This window comes from Sinocyclocheilus grahami, unplaced genomic scaffold, assembly GCF_001515645.1.
Source record: "Sinocyclocheilus grahami isolate Dianchi unplaced genomic scaffold, SAMN03320097.WGS_v1.1 scaffold1314.1, whole genome shotgun sequence".
Taxonomy (NCBI): Eukaryota; Metazoa; Chordata; class Actinopteri; order Cypriniformes; family Cyprinidae; genus Sinocyclocheilus; species Sinocyclocheilus grahami.
This window is the reverse complement of record NW_015506493.1, coordinates 149,401-171,322: the sequence shown is the minus strand read 5'-3', so window position 1 is coordinate 171,322 and position 21,922 is coordinate 149,401. Positions and strand designations below refer to the sequence as shown.

The window sequence follows — 21,922 nt, the reverse complement described above, 5'->3', positions numbered from 1 at the left end:
TATATATATGTATGTATGTATGTATATATTTACATATAAATAAATAAAGTTAGTCCTTACAGTTTTTCAGTGTTTATTCATTTTAAATTGGGTTTTAGTAATTCTGTATCTGTAATTTTTATTAGTTTTTCTTTTTAAATGTTTCTATTAATCTTTAATTTATTTTTATTTCAGTTTCAGCTTTAGTAACTTTTGTACTTCAACCTAAACTTCTTTTATTTCACTTAGTGCCTGTTTGTAATTGTTTTTTTTAACCTAATATCTATATTTTATTATATTTCAACCTTGTTTCAAATAACAAAAATATATAAAAGTGGTCCATATGACTTTTGCTCTATGTATAAAATATTTTTGTGTGACTGAAATTGAAGTCATTTACTGAAGAATATGGCTTGACAGCGGTCGTGTAACGTGTTGCTGCTGTTTAAATCAAGTGCTCACGAAGGAGTAGGAGAAAAGGGTATTTAATTACAAATACAGGTCATCACTATTCACTTTTATTTTTATATATATATATATATATAATCCGATGTCATGATTGCATTGTTGATATTAGCTCCTGATGTTAGCATTATTCTATTAGCACATATGTTTTGTTTTTTAGGTTACTGTGAGTGACCACGACGGATCTCCTGCCCGTAATATTCCTCTTAAAATCAGTTTTTTTGAAAGCCCAATGACCGCAAACAGCGGCACCATCAAAGTCTCCATCAACATGCCTGAAATGTTCAGCTCACAGATACTGAAAGTAAGTCACTCCCAGAAACATATAGAGAAACAATACAAAATTGTTTATAACTGTCAGCTGAATGTATGTATTGATGTATAGGTTGAGACAGCAGATCCTTCACTGAAACCAGAACAGCAGGCCATTCAAGAGATGCGTGTGGAGCCATATGCCTCTTTTAATGACTACAGGAACTACCTGCACATCTCAGTGGGCAGCAGTCGAGTGGTGGTGGGCGACACATTCAACGTTCAAGCTCACATCAAATCTAACTCACCAGAACGAAAAAAACTTGTGGAGCAGCTGACGTATGCCGTGAGTTTGTGACTGGGGACATTTTGGGATGACAATTACTGGAATCTCAGAATTAATAACACTTATGATGGTTCCTGTAGGTCTTAAATAAGGGAAACATAGTCCATGCTGTTAGGATGAATGTCAAAGACCTGGATGTCATAAACATTCCTCTGCTGGTTACCTCAGAAATGCTACCTGCATTTCGCTTTGTGGCCTACTACATTTTGCCATGGCAACACAGGGCGGAAGTGGTGGCCGACTCTGTGTTTGTGGATGTGGAGGACCGGTGTGTAGGTTCGGTGAGTTTATGTGACATCCATGATCAATTATTAACATAATAAAGATGCACATTCTAGCACTTTATGGTACATTTTGGGGTCAGTCACTGAAAATTTTTATTTTCATTAGGTTTTTATTATTATTATTCTCCTACCACGAGAGTCTAATCTTGGCCTAATACAACGTAAATGGGCATTTTGAATTTTGAAAAACACATATATTATTATTTTTTTCCAGTTCATTTATATGTTTTTGATAAAAATTCAGATAAAATGTTAAAAAAGAGAATTAAATAGAAATAAAATACTAAAAAGTAAAATGTATTTTTTTTTAAAGAAAAATGATTCTATCTCATCTCCTTCAAGCCATTTCTCCTTCAGTTATACATGTTCTCACTCACATCATTAACACATCCCTTGTTACTGGTGTTTTTTTCTCTCTGCGTAATAATAAAACGGGCTCAGATAACCCTGCTACTTAAAGTGCCCCAATTATGGATTTTTGAAAATTACCTTTCATGCAGTGTATGTATGACACAGCTCTAAGTGAATGAAAACATATTGCAAAGTTTTAAATCTGAAAGTGCGCCGTGTATAAAGTTATTGTCTCTCAAAAGAAAGAGTCGACTCTTCAAATCATTGAAACGAGTCGTTTTTAAAACCAATCCCAAGTCATTTCATATTGATGTCAACATGAAACATTAGCATATTGCCCGCCCACTTGTTGGTCTTTTCGCATTGGTCTGAATGAAAATGCAAATGCATTCTTTGCCACTATGGTGAGGCTTTTGGAGTGGTAAAAATAGCGGTTTCCCCGGTAACGCTGTATACAAAACAGCACTGCGCTCACAAATGCTGCTTTATCAGGCATTACAGGCATGATGAAATGAACATTTGTATTTATTCTCATTTGTAAGTCGCTTTGGATAAAAGTGTCTGCTAAATGACTAAATGTATATGTAAAATTAGACCAATCGGACCAATCACCACAGATTAGCTTCACACAAAGGAGGGGTTTGGAAAAATTAATTGTTGAGCGAATAGCTTGGGAGTCATTGAGCAAGTAAGGTAAAAATAAATACATATTATAAGACAATGAAAGTGTTTTTTGACCTTGCATGCATGTCAACCTGTTGTTGGGGACTCGCAAAACCAAAATATGAACCTTTCATAACCCATAATAGGGGCACTTTAAGAAACCCACTCTTATCCCAGCACTATTAGAAAACTACAGACTGGTATCCCTTCTTCCTTTCATTGCAAAAACACTTGAACGAGTTGTGTTCAACCAAGTCTCAGCCTTTCTCACACAGAACTACCTTCTGGACAGCAACCAGTCTGGCTTCAGATGTGGACATTCAACCAAGACTGCCTGCTCTTGGTTGTTGAAGCCCTAAAACTGGCAAGAGTGGTTTCCAAATACTCAATACTTATCTTGCTGGATCTGTCTGCTGCTTTTGACACAGTTAACCACCAGATCCTCCTGTGAACCCTCATGGCAAAGGGCATCTCAGGAACCGCACTCAAGTGGTTTGAGTCTTACCTCTCAGATAGGTCCTTCAAGGTGTCTTGGAGGGATGAGGTGTCCAAGTCGCAACATCTAACTACTGGGGTGCCTCAGGGCTCAGTTCTCAGACCACTTCTCTTCTCTGTCTACATGGCATCACTAGGTTCTGTCATTCAGAAACATGGCTTTTCTTATCACTGCTAGGCTGATGACACTCAACTCTACCTCTCATTCCATCCTGATGATCCGACGATAGCTGCTTGAATCTTAGCATGTCTAACAGATATTTCTTGCTGGATGAAGAACCATCACCTTCAACTCAACCTTGCCAAGACAGAACTGCTTGTACTTTCAGCCAACTCAACACCTCATCAAACTCAATTTCTCCATCCAGCTAGGCACATAAACCAAAACGCCTTCCAGGGCTGCATTTCCCAAAAGCCTACAATATTAGGAAGAAGGCCCTTTCTGTCGGGACATGCTTCACAACTCCTTGTTCAAGCTCTTGATCTGTCCAGGCTGGACTATTGCAGTGCTCTCTTTGCAGGTCTTCCAGCCAATTCTGTCAAACCTCTGCAGCTAATCCAGAATGCGGTAGCAATAGTAGTCTTTAACGAGCCGAAAAGAGCGCATGTCACACCTCTGTTCATCAATTTTCACTGGCGACCAATAGCTGCTTGCATAAAATTCAAGGCATTGATGTTTACCTACAAAACAACCACTGGCTCTGTTCCCCTTTACCTAAATTCACTACTTCAGACTTATGTGCCCTCCAGAAGCTTGTGTTCTGCAAGTGAATGGCACATTATATTACACTATCCCGAAGAGACACTAAATCACTTTCACAAACTTTTACCTTAACTGTTCCCTACTGGTGGAATGACCTGCCCAGCTCAATCCGAGCAGCTGAGTCTTTAGCCATCTTCAAGAAACGGCTAAAGACACATCTCTTCCATTTACACTTGACCCTCTAACACTAGAACTCTCTCTTCTATTTCTATTCTATCTACTTGTTTTCTTTTTAATTATTAGGGGAAAAAAATGTTAATCCTCTAACACTAGCTCTATCCTATCTCTTTTCTATCTACTTTTTATTATTTTTATTTATCATAAAAAAAACTTGTCACACCATGTATATTGTTGCTATTTTGTTGTTTTGATTGCTTCTATTGTCCTCATTTGTAAGTCGCTTTGGATAAATGTAAATGTAAATATATTTTCAATACATTACCATTCAGATTTAAAAATAATAATTATAATATTTGTATTCAGCAAGGTTGCATTAAGTTGATAAAAACATATACATGCTGTATATTGAACTTTCTATTTATCAAAAATCCTGAAAAAAGTATAACAGTTTCCTCAAAAATGTTAAGCAGCACACCTGTTATCAATTTTGAATCTGAAAGTTCAGCTTTGCCATCACAGGAATAAATTACATTTTAAAATATATTACAAAACATAACAGCAGTTTGAAAGTGTAATAATATTCCACAATATTACTGTATTATACTATATTTTCCATCAAATTTTTAATCAAATAAATGCATCCTTGGTGAGCATAAGAGGCTTCTTGTGACCCCAAACGTTTGAATAGTGATGTATATAAATAGTTAAATAAATAATAATACAAAAAAGACTATAAATATTTAAAAGAAAAATGTCATAGTAGCAGTAATATTAAATTATGATTTATGAACCAAATATTTATTATATTAGTTTCAAAACATATCATAGATGTGTCTCAGTGAAACATGTTGTTCAATAGTGTAAGTAATTCTGCTTCTGGCTTTTAAACCACTTTTTCAAAAAAATCACCAAAAAAGGCCATATCAGTTTAATGTCATAATTATTGCTTGCATTTATATTTATTTATATTTCATTAGTATGCAAAATTGTAGTTTACTGTGTTTGTGATTGTATTAGCTTAGTGTAGGTCCAGTGGAGGGAGAAAAGCTCAATTCATACTCCCCAGGCAGCAGCATTACATTTGAAGTGAAAGGAGACCCGGGGGCAAAGGTCAGCCTGGTTGCTGTGGATAATGCCATCTTTCTGTTGAGTAAAAACCGTCTGACGCAGAAGAAGGTAAGTGATTATATAGTTTTCACTCCAGAACCTTCTCCAGAGCCTGGTGGATACTCATGTCTCTTTCGTTCAGGTGTGGGAGGTGGTGGGTCAGGGTGATATGGGCTGCACCGCGGGAGGAGGCAGGAATAATATGGCTGTTTTCAGTGACGCAGGACTGATGTTTTATTCCAGCACAGGAGGATACACGGACATAAAAGGTCCTTCACACATACACAAAATTAACATTTAATATATTTCTTCTAAAATAAATTGAATTACTATGGAAGCTTGTCTCACAATTCAGACTTTTCTTCTCGGAATGCTGCAATTATATATCGCAATGCTGTGTTTAATAATTCAGAAATGTGAGAAAAAAGTCTCAATCATAAGGGGAAAGAATGGCAGTTACATTTTTTATTTATTTATCCCTTGGCAGAAACAAGCTTCCATAAATTACACTACCACTCAAAAGTTTTGGGTTAGTAAAATTCGTAAAATGTTTTTGATTTCTGCATTTATTTGATCAAAAATCCAGTAAAACAGTAATATTGTGAAAAATTATTGCAGTTTTAAAATGCAACTTATTCCTGTGATGGCAAATCTGAATTTTCAGGATCATCACTCCAGTCTTCAGTGTCACATGATCCTTCAGAAATCATTCTAATATGCTGATTTACTGCTCAAGAATTTTCTTAACATTTGCTTAACATTTTTGTGGAAACCATGATATGTTTTTCTTCGTTTGATTTATTTGAAGTGGAAATCTTTTGTAACTTTATAAACATCTTTACTGTCACTTTTGATTAATTTAATTATCAATGTAATGCAACTTTGGTGAATATGAGTGTTAATTTCTTTAAAATAAAATCATACTGACCCCAAACTATTGAAAAGTAGTTTATATAAAACAAATCAAAAGCTTCAAAGCTAATGAGGATAGCAGCAACACAAATGTATCATCAAAAATCCAGAAAGAATATATTTCTTTGGCAATACGCTGGCCTAGGTTGCACATGCTGTTAGTTAATAGATTGGTTAATGTTAACTATTAGCCATATAGCTTTAGGCTACAGTTGCTATACAGCCAAACATTTGCCAATAGTTAACAGAATAATTTATTGTCAGTTAAGGTTAGTATATTGTTACGGCAGTGATAGCGAATATCATTGGGATCATTGCTCTTGAGGGTGAACTTGACCTTCAGCATCCACATTCCAGTCACCATACTGGTTTCAAACTAGTTGATTAATGGGACGAAATGTTCATCCTCTCCATTGTGATTGTGACTATAAACTTGCAGTCAGTCTAGTTCGAATTGTCTCATTACCAATCCAATGAACTCCCAATGGACAAAATCAAGACTCCTCTTACATTTATGTCACAAATACAACACAAAATGGAAGTCAAATGGTTTATGAATGCAAATGTTGGTTTATACACTTTTAAACATAAAGGTTCCAAAAGGGGTTTTTACTGTAATGCCACAGAAGAAAATGTTTTGGTTCCCCAAAGAACCTTTCAATAACAAGTTCCTAAAAGAGCCAATTTTTCTTATTGGAATATCCTTTTAAAATCTAAAGAACCTTTTGTGCAATTGAAAGATTCTATGGATGTTAAAGGTTCTTCATGGAAACCATCAATGCCAATAGAACCTTTAATTTCAAGAGTGTATTTTCTTTGGTTTATTTGGAATAGATTGCTCCAGCAGGTCTAGAAGACGACGTTCTGCTGCCAAACTGCAGCTCAGAGAGCAACTGGGTGAGTCTGTCATTATTACCAAAAGTTTGGTATGTTACAGTTTGTTAGAGAAGTGGAGATATGAAAGTGTTAGCAAAAGTGCTAGCTAAATGTAAGCTAATGTGCTAAGTCATCCTAAACATGTTCTTTTCTCTCAGAGAAGGTATATTCGGATCAGTTCCTGCAGAGATGTTGCGTGGATGGCATGAGGGAGATTCCCATGCCGTATTCCTGCTACCGTCGCTCCCTCTACATCACCGAGGACTGGAGCTGCGTGTTGGCTTTCCTTCGCTGTTGTGCGGAGTACAGAGGGGAGGAGCTTGGTGTCGTTACCAGGCCTCCGACAACCACCCTTCCACCACCCACCACCAGCGCCTACAAGTTTCACATGGATTATTTTGAGGAACGTGTTCTTTTCCGAGCTCCTGCCAGGACAGAGCTTTTCGGTCTTCCTGGGCGTATGGGATCTCCTCCCATCCTTGAAATTATGGGAATGTCCTCCATCCTTGAAGTGCGAGAGGACAGTTATGATGAAAACATCAGAGAAGAAGAAGAGGAGGAGGTGGAAGCGTTCGATGAAGATGATTTAGCTGACTTGGAAGACATTTACGTGCGCAGCAAGTTCTTCGAGTCGTGGCTGTGGACTGACATTAGATTACCCAGCGTTCCCAAGTCTGATGGGTAGGAGTTTGGCCTTTGGCCTCTGTATAGACGTCCCACTTTTATGATGTTCATAGATAGAAGTGTCTCTCCATGCTTTTATTCCAGATTGGCTGTACTTCCAGTGAACACCGTTCTTCCTGACAGCATCACTCAGTGGGGGTTTCTAGCCGTTAGTGCTTCACCTCAGACAGGTAAACAGCTCTGTCCATTTGTCTGTGTGGCAGAGCTTCTTCAAAACCACAGATAGCAGAATCTAAATTTCTTGCACTCTTTTTCTAGAGCAGCCAAACAACAAATCACAATTGCTTTTATACCACTTCTATAAGCTAGAATAGAATACAGCCAATATTGTATACTTACAACCGATACAGATTGTTTTTATGTGTTTTACGTGTCAAATAACTGATATGCAGAATCAATGTTAAATTATTTTATTTCGGTCACAATGATAACTAAATAATTACAATCAAAAGATATGAATTGCAAATGAATTAAGAGTATTTAAATAATTATTTAACTTTTAATAGTACATGTTTAGCATTTTTGCATATGACCTATAAATATATTAACATTTATTTAGATATTAATACACCATTGAATGAATTATGCATATTTTATTAATAATTATTTAGCTTTAGCTTGCTGTCAAGCATTTCTGCATATGAATTATGAATATTTTGGTAATAGTTATTGAACTTTTAATGCTGAATGTGAAGTAGTACATATGAATTACAAATTGTATTATTACATATTTATTGTTACATTTGATTATTATTAATTAATTTGCTTTTAATACATGTCAAGCATTTCTGCATATAACTTATGAATATTTTAATAATAATGATTTAGCTTTTAGTGTGACATGTCAAGTCTATCTGCATATGAATTGCAAATAGTTTTTATTAATAGTTATTTAGCTTTTAATGCAACATTTTGAATGTGTCTGCATATGAATTACAAATATTTTATTAATAGTTTATTAATATAAAAAATGCTGCATGTCAAGCATTTCTGCATATAAATTAAAATTGTATTAATAGGTACTAGTGTTTAATAAATGTTTTAAAATATTAACAACAACATTGACAAGAAAAATAAATAAAAAGTTATGCATTTGGCTGTATAATTTTAGTAGCTTTAAAAAAAAAACTTATAAAAAAGGAATTGTCAAAGTGATTGTCTGAGAATGAGATTATTCCTGGTTTGTGACCGTCTTACAGGTTTCTGTGTGGCTGAGCCATATAACGTCCGGGCGTCAAAGCCGTTCTTCATAGACCTGCGGCTGCCTCACTCAGTGTCCAGAAATGAACATGTGGAAATCAAAGCTGTGGTACACAACTACAGGAACTCAAAACTGGAGGTCAGCTTCACACCATCACAAAACAATAACCACTTGCCCTCTTCAGTTTATTTGTGTCCCGACCTGAACACTGTGTTTGTTTGCAGGTCATGGTGATTCTGGAAAAGACAGAGGACATGTGTAGCGTGGCATTTAGTGGACAGCACAGACAGCAGGTTTCGGTACCGGCCGGCTCCTCCAAGCTCATTTCATACACCATGATCCCTCTTAAAACAGGAGAGCTCCCCCTACAGGTCACTGCGGTTGCGGCCTCCTTCATGGGGCAGGATGCAGTGAGGAAGAATCTGCGTGTGGTAGTAAGTGAGCTCCAAAAACCTGCTCTATCTTGGGTCTCACGCATAATATTGAAAATATATTATATTAGTATATTGCTTGGTACATGTGTGTTTTTTGAAGCATTGGTGCACAATAACTGTGGTATATGATGTTATATCTTGTATTTTAGGTCGAAGGCATTCAGACTATTAAAGTGAGGAGCTTTGTGCTGAACCCCTCTGAGAAAGGAGACAGCGGTAAGACTGGCTGGAAATAATGAGTTTAATTGTGATCAATGTAATGACAAAAAAATCAATGAAATATTTTTTTTAAAAGTTGCCTTCGTAATATCACACTTTATACTGGTTTTACATTTTTAACAGTTTTATATAAATTTAATAAGATTTAAGATATCAATATTTAATAAGATGATAATTATAACTATATGACACTATAAATGGGTCTTTAAGCATGAAAGCATAATATATAAAAAGTGTTTGTGTTTATATATATATATATATATATATATATATATATATATATATATATATATATATATATATATATATACAGTGTGCATATATATATATAAAATTTCTTAGAACTATATACAGAAAAAATATCTTTATAATATCACACTTTAAACTTTTTACCACAGTGTGCTACACAGTATATATGGGACTTTATGCATGAAATATATATATATAACTATATGTAATAAAATAATATTAATAAAAAATTTACATTGTAAAAAAAAAAAAAAAAAAGTATTTATAATTTGAAAGTCATTAAAAAGTATACTGCCGAATCTCACAGAATTTGGCAAGTTTAGCCATGTAACGATACTAGTATCTGTCTGTATAAGTTTCATGATTTCATGCTTTTTGATTACTAAAATTTAATTTATTTAAAATAAAATAAAATGGATTTCATAAGGCCCCAATATCCTTACACAGGGACTCTCTCTCTCTCTCTCTATATATATATATATATTAGCAATACACAATATCACACTCTTAGCCATGCGATATGGCTGTATATCAGCAAGGCTGTGATTACCTGTGGCCTCGTGCCTACAGCCGAATCAGAGCCGTGCTGATATACAGCCATATCGCACGGCTACGAGTGTAATATTGTGTTTATACAACAGTTCTATGGCAAAAGTGTGTAAATAAAAAAGAGACAACGTGTCTTTAAAAACCCTCTTTAGTGCAGAACTACTTCCTTCCGCCACAGATTCAAATCTGATGACAGCGCTGTTCAGTGCATTTGTTGGTTGTCTAACAAGGTGTTGTTGAAAGTAAAAATAACTTCCTGAAACAACCCTGTTTCAGTGCACGGCTACGAGTGTAATATTGTGTTTATACAACAGTTCTATGGCAAAAGTGTGTAAATAAAAAAGAGACAACGTGTCTTTAAAAACCCTCTTTAGTGCAGAACTACTTCCTTCCGCCACAGATTCAAATCTGATGACAGCGCTGTTCAGTGCATTTGTTGGTTGTCTAACAAGGTGTTGTTGAAAGTAAAAATAACTTCCTGAAACAACCCTGTTTCAGTCTCTTTCAATATAAAAGTCTTTACTGCTGACTCTGTCTCATCACCATCTAATGTAAAATCACCGTCACGAACACGTTCTCAATACTAAATGTATATAAAAATGTATATAAAATATTATTTATTGAATAATAATATTTAATAAACAACAACAACAGGCAATTCAGTCAAAAGTACAAAGGCAGCGCTCTAATATACTGCATTAAAGTTACATAAAATACGTGATGAGATTTTGCCCTCATCCAAAACTATTTGCTCTGGAACAAATAATAGATTAATGAGACCAAAGACTGCCCATTAGATTTATTCAAAACGACTGATAATTTTTAGCCACTATAGAGACATCAGAGCCAGCGGCGAATTCCAGAAGATCTGGCCGAGGTGAGGCTGCTCTCGGCGGGTTCATGAGCGCTGAACGGCCGCTGACGCCCTGCAGCTCACATCTCCAAAAATGTTGAATCAAATTTTCAAATAGACGTAATCTTTATTAACAAACTGCATATTTTAAGTCTAAACAAGTACATTCTTGCCTAAAAAACTCTAAATAAAAACTACATTCTGTGACACAAAAACAGTATTATAAATAAAGTTACAGTGGATTTGGCCGTCCGCCATGACACTCGCTGTGAGAAATACTGCAAGCGGAGTGATATAAACGATGAAACGGTTCCGATATCACTAGAATATCGCACTCCTGGAAAAGGCTCTCAGCCAATAGATATTTTTGAAATATATATATAAACAATATATAGTATAGCTTTTGTTTATATTTTTATTATTTATGTGTTATCTATCTTTCTATCTATCTATCTATCTATCTATCTATCTATCTATCTATCTATCTATCTCTCTCTCTCTCTGTATATATATATATACAGTATATGTACTGTTTGTGTGTTTGTGTGTGTAATAATTCATTAATTATATGCTTTCATTTATATAATAATTATGCATTTTATTTATAAAGTGCTTTTACTCAAAAGTGCAACAGTACAAAAAATCATATAATAAAACATGCAAAATACAATAATACAAATAGATTGATAATCGGCAACAATAAGCAGATCAGATGTCTCTAATAAGTCCTTTGAGACCTCTTAAAACAGGCCTACACGGGGCAATTTCTGCATTTATTTTGTTATATATATATATTTGTTTATATATTTGTTGTTGTTAAGTGAAACATTTCCTTCATCTTAGCTGGTAGACAGCAGATAGAAGTGGAGAAGATGCAGTTGGACGCCGTTGTGCCAAAATCTCTGCCGGAGACATTTGTTAATGTCAGAGGTTTGACATTTTATTAAGCCATAATCAGAATTGTATAGTCATTGAGTATTAACTGTCAACTGCATTATGGATGTTTGATTGTCGTGTTGAGTTTTGTTTGTTCACATCAAGTACTGATCTGTAGGTTTTTAAAAAATATATAATTTCTTCAGGTGATTTGCTGGCAGACAGCATTGATAACTCTATTAAGGAGGACTCTCTGGCAGCGTTGATCCGGATGCCCGGCGGGTGTGTGGAGCAGAACCTGGCCAGAATCACGCTGCCCCTCATCGCCGCCCATTACCTGGACCGCAGTGGAAACTGGGACGCTGTGGGAATAGACCGCAGAGAAGAGGCCATCAAATACATCCAAAAAGGTGCAGTGAGACTTAAATAGGGATGAGCCCCCATTCCTTTAGATATTGATACAATAAATTATCTTTTTAACTTTTTTCATACTCAGGGTATGAAAATCAACTTAATTACCGGAAAAAGGATGACTCATATCCTCCCTATTCTAAAGAAGGCACCAGTACATGGTAATAATGCCGGCATGTTACTGATTACAGCTTCACGTCGAACATTTCCCTGTAGAGTTCATGTGTCTTTATGTTCTGTCCATCTCAGGATCACTGCATACGTGGTGAAGGTTTTCTCCATGGCAAAATCATTTATTAGCGTCGATGAGAAGCATCTGTGTGGTCCTCTGGTGTACCTGCTCAAGAATAAACAGCGCCCTGATGGATCCTTTCAGGAGGACAATCCTGTCTACGACACCAGTATGACGGTGAGAATTCATAACTGTGATTGCATTAATTGGAGTAGTTTCATAATAGTCAATGAAAGAGTACAGTACTAACATGCTGTGTTGTGATACAGGGAGGCCTGCAGGGCTCTGAATCCAGAGTGTCTCTGACCGCATTCGTGCTCATTGCTTTGGCAGAGGCACAAAATGCTGTTACCTGCCAAGAGCCAGACCTCAATATACAGGTAACTTCAGTCTTTAAAACTGCTAAAAACGTGAATTACACAACAAATAAATAGGACAATAGCTAGATTAAATCATTAGGACAATTAAAAAACGAAATAATTATTACAATAGCTAAATTAGATAATTAGGACAATAGCTAAATTAGATTATTAGGACAATAGCTAAATTAAATAATTAGGACAACTGATAAATTAAATAATTAGGACAAATATAAATTAAGTAGTTTGAATAAAAGCTAAATTAAATAATTATAACATAGCTAAATTAAATAATTGTGCTTATTTCCAATACGTGAAATAGACATAATATTAAATGTTATTATATAAACAGAAAATTAAGTTAAAATGAAATAACATTGTACAAAGTGAAGTTAGGAACATTTAGACATTTTCAAGAAAATATTTCCCAGATGCTTGCAAATTTCACCCAAAAAAGGAGTCCCATTCAATGTACACTCCTCACAATCCTGAAGGAGCAGAGACTGTCCAGCTTTTCAGTATTTTGAGTTCCTGAAGTATATTTCCCAGTTTTTATAATATTTAGTAAATAGACAAAGGTACAAAACTGATTCATGTCGTACTTCCAGGCCCACCGAAAAACTAATTTAATAAGTATTATAATTATTATTAATAATATAGTATAAAGTATTATAATAATAATTATTAATAATAATTATTATAATTTCTTTTTCTTCCCTTTTTTTTCTATTAGATAGACCTAAAATCCATTTCTTACTATGTGTCAGTAAGTTGTTGTTATTTTAGCATGTGTGTATTTTAGGATTACTGATAAACTAATGTACTTTGATTTGTATTAGTTATCTATTTTAGTTTTAGTTACAGTTGTAGTAATGTTGTCATTTTATTAGTTTTTTTTTATTATGTCTATATAGGCTTTTTATTAAGTTTTACTTTTATTTATTTTGAGTTATTTCAGTACTTCAACATACAAAATGGAAAGGAAATAATATATATATATATATTTAATGTATTTATATATATGTACATGTATATGTATATGTATATGTGTGTGGCTGTACATACACATGTAGTTGTTTTTTGGTGTTTGGCTTAGTGTTATGTTAGAATCATTATTATACTCATACCTTTTTGTTCTTTTAATATTTTTGAATTGTTTTTAGTTTTATTTTTTATTTCTTTAATTTAAATGTTGTAGTTTTGAAATGTTGTTGCATGCATTTGTCATTTTTATTTAATTTATTTCATTTTCTTAAATGTGTGTGTATATATATATAGTATTTATAGAGTTTTAGCTTTTAGTTTTAATTACTTTTTCTTATTTGTAAGTCACTTTGGATAAAAGCGTCTGCTAAATGAGTAAAAGTAAAAGTAATAACATATTTAAATACGTTTTTACATGTTCAGTGGTGCTAATTTTATTTTCTCCATTTGATCGTTGCAGGACAAGTCCAGAAAAGCAGCGGTGTATCTAAGAGAGCATTTCCCCCGACTGACGAGGCCGTACACAGCGGCTATAGCATGTTACGCTTTAGCTGTATCCAACCACGGCTGCATGAAGAGCATGTTACTAAATTTAGCCTCGCCTGGTACTTAGCCTTTGAAAACAAACTAAATATCTTACTTCTTGTTGGTCTTGTCTTTCTCATCTGTATTTTCTGTCAACAGATCGTACCCACTGGCCTGACTCTAGTAATTATTTCTTCACACTGGAAGCTACCGGCTACGCATTGTTAGCGCTGATCAAAGCTGGTCACATGGAAGAGGCAGCCGCCTCTTTTCGATGGCTGAATGAGAAGCGTGGCATTGGGGGAGGATACGGCTCTACTCAGGTAAAAACCACAAGAAAACCTTCACTAATTGTCTCATATCTGTATTTGAGGTACATTAATGACTGTTTCTCTCCCATCAGTCCACTATGGTGGTGCTACAGGCCCTGTCTGAGTACCTGGTGAAGAGGCCTCCTCCTGATGACCTCAATCTGTTGGTGCAGCTCAGTGTTCCTGGTCGCAGTGACGTACGCTGGACCTTCAATCCAAAAATTGCATATGTGGCCCGATCTTCACGGGTGCGTACTTCCAACTTTCAAACTCTCTTTTGTAGACAAATATGGAGTTATTATCAGTGTTGGGGTAACGCATTACAAATAATGTGAGTTACGTAATCAGATTACTTTTTCAATAATTAGTGAAGTAATGCATTACTTTTTAATTTACAAGAAAATATCTGAGTTACTTTTTCCCATGTATTGACTGACAGCTCTCCTATCCTCATGCTGAGAGAAATCAGGAGCAAGTGCAGAGGCGTTGTGTGCGCTGTGTAAACATGATGTTACTGTAGTTCTAGACTAAATGTCAACATGCATTTACTCATGTCTCTTGCACAAAAACAGATTCAGTATTCCTCAAAATGAATAAAAACAGTGCAATACAAACTCAGAATATGACGCAAACCTGCAATAATTAAATGCGTTAAATAACACAAATATCCTTTGTATTAAATCCCATTTTATTAACCAGTATCTTTACTGCTAATTTTTGATGATCCAATTCAACCATACTAATAAGCAAAAATTACTCTAGATATTTTTTTATTGCTAAAGAGTGTTTTCTTTCTTCTTATTCTGCTGATTCTGGACATCGGCCTGCCCACCGGCTTTGAGCCTGAAAACTCAGATTTAGAGTTGGTAAGACCAAACTCATGACATAATGTAGCATTACATTAGCGATAGCAGCTAATTCTGTAGCTAACTGTGTTGTAGCCTACCGAGACAGCATTTTAAGGCATACATGTGTGCTCTAGACATCTAACTTTGGGTTTAATTTAGGCTATCATGGAGAATTCCCATAATGCATTGCAACAAGCTACATCCAAAAAATTAGAAAAAAGTCGATTATAATGTTGATCATAAACATTATAATAAATGCTTCATGTTTCATTACCAGTGGACTTTTCTACCCAACATTTTTTGTGCTTTGTATTTTTATATTGAGTATTGCACATTTAGCTTCGCAACATGTTAAAGGGTTAGTTCACCCAAAAATTCTGTCATTAATTACTCACCCTCGTGTTGTAAGACCTTCATTCATCTTCGGAACACAATTTAAGATATTTTTGATGAAATCTGAGGGCTCTCTGCCCCTCCCATAGACAGCAATGTAACTACCACGTTCAAGGTCCAGCTGAGGGCTCTCTGACCCTCCCATAGACAGCAAGGTAACTACCACGTTCAAGGTCCAGAAAAGTACAAAGATGATCGACAAAGTAGTCCATGTGACATCAGTGTTTCAACTGTAAAGTTATGAAGCTACGAGAATACTTTTTTGCGGAAAGAAAACAAAAATAACGACTTTATTCCACATTTTCGTCTCTACTGCGTCACTTTGGACGCGCATTCACGACAGTATCATGGCGCGAGCGTGTTGCGGCGCTGACCCAGATCCGGCGTAATGACGTCATTACATGTAATGTCACTATGGAACATTATTGTGTTCCGAAGATGAACGAAGGTCCGGCTTTGAGCCTGAAAACTCAGATTTAGAGTTGGTAAGACCAAACTCATGACATAATGTAGCATTACATTAGCGATAGCAGCTAATTCTGTAGCTAACTGTGTTGTAGCCTACCAAGACAGCATTTTAAGGCATACATGTGTGCTCTAGACATCTAACTTTGGGTTTAATTTAGGCTATCATGGAGAATTCCCATAATGCATTGCAACAAGCTACATCCAAAAAATTAGAAAAAAGTCGATTATAATGTTGATCATAAACATTATAATAAATGCTTCGTTTCATTACCAGTGGACTTTTCTACCCAACATTTTTTGTGCTTTGTATTTTTATATTGAGTATTGCACATTTAGCTTCGCAACATGTTAAAGGGTTAGTTCACCCAAAAATGAAAATTCTGTCATTAATTACTCACCCTCGTGGTGTAAGACCTTCATTCATCTTCGGAACACAATTTAAGATATTTTTGATGAAATCTGAGGGCTCTCTGACCCTCCCATAGACAGCAAGGTAACTACCACGTTCAAGGTCCAGAAAAGTACAAAGATGATCGACAAAGTAGTCCATGTGACATCAATGTTTAAACTGTAAAGTTATGAAGCTACGAGAATACTTTTTTGCGGAAAGAAAACAAAAATAACGACTTTATTCCACATTTTCGTCTCTACTGCGTCACTTTGGACGCGCATTCACAACAGTATCATGGCGCGAGCGTGTTGCGGCGCTGACCCAGATCCGGCGTAATGACGTCATTACGTGTAATGTCACTATGGAACATTATTGTGTTCCGAAGATGAACGAAGGTCTTACGGGTTTCGAACAACATGAGGGTGAGTAATTAATGACAGCATTTTCATTTTTGGGTGAACTAACCCTTTAACTTCAAACTCTATTGAAATCAACTGTGACCCGAGTATGTTTGTGTGGTGAACAGAATTGCTGACTATAAAGATTGCTTCAAATCTGTCACCTTGACAGTTAGGATGCTAACTAAGTAAGCAGCTACCTACATAAATAGTATGCAGCAAGGCAACTTGTTAGGTTATAGAAGTGATAATGTCTAGTGTGATTTTTCAGCTCACAAATTCAGTGGATCGCTACATCAACAACTTCCAAGTGGTGGACAACCTGAGCGACAGAGGATCCCTCATAATTCACCTGTTTAAGGTAACCTAACAACCACCCTTATAGTTCATACTTGTTTAGCATGATGTCAATGAAGGCATCATTGAATATTTGTCTTTGTCTGAATGTCCCGGACAGGTGTCCAGCACTCAGACAGACGTGATCTCATTCAGACTGCATCAGAAATTTAAAGTGGGACTCCTTCAGCCTTCTACTGTCACAGTGTACCAGTACTACAACAAAGGTTCGTACACGCATTTAATTAGCTATGTTTGCTAAAGTTCACTGCTAACCTAAACCCTTAAGCATAATACTTTGGCATTCATCTCACCTCCCACTGTTTCTGTTATAGGCATGAATAGCTCAAATTCTGAGCAACTGCTATTACTTGCATAGAAATACGCTAGCAAACATTCAGAACAGCGACATTAGCATTAAAAATCATTAATGCGATTTACCATACTTAGGGCCATTCATACAGAACACTTTTTTTAATTTAAAAACGCGAGACGGAGGGTAGTGGAATGGGAAAAATAACAAAGTTTTTGAATGTTCTCTTTTAAAATCTCTATTAAGTTGGAGTGCTGTATTTTATGCGCAAAACGTAAATATTAAAGGTAGGCTAGGCGATTTCAGAGAGGCTAGCAATAACAAGCTAACTTTGAAAGCATAAGATCTCACCCTCCGTGCAAATCACTCTCCAAAGCCACGCCTCCTCCAAAAGACATGAACGCGCTAAGCAGACCAGAGGCTAACCAGCGACATGATGAGAGATGGCGTTGGTGGAGGGTTGAATGCAATGCTGTCAGATTACCTCATGTCTCGTTCACCGGTGAGAAAACACTACAGTACAAATGCATAATATTACAATAATAACGCGTTCCATTCTCGCTCGGTCTGCAGTAGTGTAATGGAATGCACTGATGACGTATCTTGCCTACGTGAACAGGGTGCGCGGAGGTATGCAAATTCATCTGTTGGGACAGCCTATCGTAGCCCTCGGACCAAGGGATATGATTGGACGAACATTTTATGGTCCTACGCCTTCCACAGACGATATAAATAAAAATAAATACATTTAGACCACTTAACTCAGTGACTGTTATCAGGATGTGAAGATAGTTTCGACCTGCATAACAAAAACATTGAACCAAATCACCTACCCTGCCTTTAACATAACCTGATTGATTCTGTGAGGTCAAGACATTTTAAAGTGTTTTCAAACTTTTTGGTGCCATGGACCCCTAAATATGATGATCTCCTTGCAAGGGACTCAAGCAAGAAAGAATGAAATACTACTTTCTTATAAAATGAACTCTAGTTGTCTTTGTTTTATGTACAACGTCAAATGCTAGTTAGTAAGTCTGAAGTGCTAATCACGGTCTCTGTTGTTTCAGATAAACGCTGTAGCAGGTTCTACTCTCCTCCAGAAGACAAACAGCAGCTTGATCAGATCTGCAAAGACAGTGTGTGCCGCTGCTCACAGGGTCAGTTTAGCTAGACTAACTTTGTGTTTTCAATCATTTTCTTACATAACCATTTATAAAACATTTATAAACCTTTCTTCATAGGTGACTGTTGTGTACTGAAGGAAGACTCCTCGTCTGTTGGTAAAGACCAGCGAAAGGCCGCAGTGTGTAATGGATTACATCATGGTGAATTTATTAAATGAATGTTTTTTTTTGGGGGAAAGCCATCATGATCTCATCGATAAATGTGTCTTTTCTTCAGCCTACAGGGTCAAACTGATCAGCGTCAGCCAGAGTCACTACGACCAGTATGAGATGGCGATTGTGCAGGTTATCAAAGAGGGTACGTCTACTAGAGTCTGACTTTCTCACATAACCAGTCATCTGGCTCATGTATCTCCATCTGTGCTTGTGTAGGGACAGAGGAAGGCTTGAACGAGCAGGAAAGAAGGACGTTCCTCTCTCATGCGAGCTGTAGGCCAGGACTTGGTTTGAGAGAGGGTCAGGACTATCTGATCATTGGGCCCATCACTGATGTTTGGCATGCAGGGGGCACGTCCAACAAGTGAGTAGCGTAATAGCACTGGAAATGTACATATTATGGTTCGTCTTTCATAATTCGGTGGTGTTTTCTCTCTCAGGTATGTGTATACGCTGGGTAAGGACACGTGGGTCGAGCGCTGGCCGTCCGAGTCTGAATGCGGGGCTGGATCCACACTGGAGGAGAAATGCGGCGCGCTGAAGAGCTTCGAAAAGGCACTGACAGAAAGCGGCTGTCAGACTTGAGACAGATGCTGGCAAAACTGGATTTTGAGTCTACGGCATTTTCACATGCATTAAAAAAAACACAACTACCAAAGATATGCTAATAGCCAGTTATTTACTGCTTCATGTGAAACTAATACTCTGAGGTCCTATTATACTCTATATCAAAAATAAAAGTGTTACAAAACTGTGCTGTTACTTTGTATATTTTTAAATGTATTTTTCTAATGAATTATTGTATATTTTTATATTTAATTAGCTAAAAATGATTATTAATTTATTAATATAATGTGAAGTAATATGTCATTTAAAATCCAGACGTGGACAAAAATATTTCTCATGGCCATGAATTAAGAATTTGTTCCCAAAAATAAAACGAGGGAATGAATTAATTAATAGTACAAGATGACCATGAATTAATGGGGGAAATAACACAAAACAAATTAATCTAAATAAATTAAAACGAGGGAACAAATTAGTGTAGCATGACCACATTTTAACAAAATTAAAACAACAAAAAACTGGTACAATTTGGCAATGATTTAACGAAATCGACAAAAATGTGGCCACATTTTTAAGAAATTAAAATGAGGGGAAAAGTTAGTACAATGTGGGCACGATTTAACAAGGGAAATTAAAAAAAAAAAAATTGGTACGAAATAGCCATGATTTAACAAAATTGAAACAAAGAAACATTTTGGTACAGCATGACCACAATTTAATGAAATGAAACAATGAAACAAATTAATACAATATGGCCACAATTGAAATAAATTAAAATGAGGGAACGAATTAGTACAGCATGACCACAACTTAACAAAACTAAAACAACAAAACAAATTAGTACAATGTGGCCGATTTAACGAAATTGAAATAAGGGAACAAATTATTACAGTGTGACCACAGTTTATTAAAACAATGGAATTAATTAGTACAATTTGGCTATGATTGAAATAATTAAAAACAAGGGAACAAATTGGTACAACGTGGCTACAATTTAACATAACTAAACGAGGGAACAAATTAATACAACGTGGCCGATATTTAAAATTTTATATTAAAATTGGGGAATGAATAGGTACAATGCGTCCCCGATTTAAAAAAAAAATTAAAATGAGGGAAGGAATTAATAAAATGAGAACGAATGCCCTAAATGCCACCAGAGGGCGCAATTTAACAAGTAAAGCTGTGAGATCCTCCTCTCCAGTATATTGCTAAACGAGTCAGACATCACATTTCAAATATATACAATCATAAAAATAGTTATAAGGTGAAATTCATTTGAAATCACATTTTCTAAGAAGTGCTCACGGGTTCCTTATATATTCACACACGCAACCAATAAGAGATTGCGCCTGTACAAGTGTGTGAAAGACCCTGAGAGCTTAACATCTAGTCATAACACAGAGGAAGCAAGAAACAATGCCCTCCCTGCCAGCTCATACTGAAGGGCACTGCCAGAGAGGCCTCCTGTTTAGATCGTCTGCTCTGTTTTATGATATTTACAGTAACAGTATGTCCTCATTCACTGGCTCAAATTGTTATAGTGCCATTAAAAAGCACCAGCCATTACAAACCAGGCACGAGGCCAAAGAGGCAATTACTTCCAACATTACACACACACTCTCCTTCCTCCTCTCACTCCGTCCCTCCCTCGTCTCATACGCCCCTTCATCTCAACTCACCTGCCAGCGTTTTAAAGTACCAACAGGTGTGCAGTTCAAAGATAACCAAAGCCAGTTTATCTAAGATAGACCAGAGTTATGCATGACTGAACATATTAGTGATGTTGGGCAGAGTGTGTTTCCCAGGCCAGCACATATATGACTGGCTTTTGTCTGGTATTAAAAATCAAGCCTGATTTAACGTCTTTCAACCACATATGTGGTTAAAATGCTCAACAAATACTATTAGAATAGCTTAATTCTTCTTTGGAGTGATAGAGAGACATTTTTATTTAATTTTCATACTATTGTAACAGGCTGTTATTGTAAGTCATTCCATCTATAACTCACAAGCACAGACCTGCAGTGCTCAATCTCAACATAAACACACTCATACCGTCATTACTGCACTTCAGCTTTTGTGGATTCTCTTACAAATCTTAGAGGTACATGCTTATGATCACAGCTTCTTATACACCAAAATCTCTTTTACTGTATATATATATATATATATATATATATCACCAAAATACATAGTTTATATTTTGTTTTATTATATATATTTTTACTTTATTCACAATCATTTTTGTATTTTATTTATTTATATTTATTATATTTATATTTCAAACTTTATATATATATTTTTAATTATGTAACTATATTTATATATTTCATGTATTTTTTGCAATATCTGAGTAGGCCTATAT

The 21,922-nt window shown here is 35.8% G+C and overlaps 1 protein-coding gene across 1 annotated transcript in view; it reads left to right on the top strand.

The window, feature by feature from the left end:
* The window catches only part of LOC107569121 (complement C3-like), a 32,440-nt gene extending 12,808 nt beyond the window's left edge, over window positions 1-19,632 (top strand). Inside the window, exons 12-38 of the mRNA XM_016255119.1 lie at window positions 605-748; window positions 830-1,042; window positions 1,123-1,323; window positions 4,736-4,894; window positions 4,968-5,094; window positions 6,572-6,634; window positions 6,772-7,294; window positions 7,382-7,467; window positions 8,497-8,636; window positions 8,723-8,932; window positions 9,082-9,148; window positions 11,646-11,732; window positions 11,885-12,088; window positions 12,175-12,250; window positions 12,339-12,498; window positions 12,591-12,701; window positions 14,125-14,269; window positions 14,349-14,512; window positions 14,593-14,817; window positions 15,283-15,366; window positions 17,270-17,359; window positions 17,456-17,561; window positions 18,715-18,804; window positions 18,889-18,972; window positions 19,049-19,129; window positions 19,204-19,351; window positions 19,428-19,632. Coding sequence (XP_016110605.1) covers window positions 605-748; window positions 830-1,042; window positions 1,123-1,323; window positions 4,736-4,894; window positions 4,968-5,094; window positions 6,572-6,634; window positions 6,772-7,294; window positions 7,382-7,467; window positions 8,497-8,636; window positions 8,723-8,932; window positions 9,082-9,148; window positions 11,646-11,732; window positions 11,885-12,088; window positions 12,175-12,250; window positions 12,339-12,498; window positions 12,591-12,701; window positions 14,125-14,269; window positions 14,349-14,512; window positions 14,593-14,817; window positions 15,283-15,366; window positions 17,270-17,359; window positions 17,456-17,561; window positions 18,715-18,804; window positions 18,889-18,972; window positions 19,049-19,129; window positions 19,204-19,351; window positions 19,428-19,572 — 3,933 coding nt within the window. The 3' untranslated portion in view covers window positions 19,573-19,632. The remainder of the gene's footprint in view (window positions 1-604; window positions 749-829; window positions 1,043-1,122; window positions 1,324-4,735; window positions 4,895-4,967; window positions 5,095-6,571; window positions 6,635-6,771; window positions 7,295-7,381; window positions 7,468-8,496; window positions 8,637-8,722; window positions 8,933-9,081; window positions 9,149-11,645; window positions 11,733-11,884; window positions 12,089-12,174; window positions 12,251-12,338; window positions 12,499-12,590; window positions 12,702-14,124; window positions 14,270-14,348; window positions 14,513-14,592; window positions 14,818-15,282; window positions 15,367-17,269; window positions 17,360-17,455; window positions 17,562-18,714; window positions 18,805-18,888; window positions 18,973-19,048; window positions 19,130-19,203; window positions 19,352-19,427) is intronic.
* The last annotated feature ends 2,290 nt before the right edge of the window (window positions 19,633-21,922 follow it).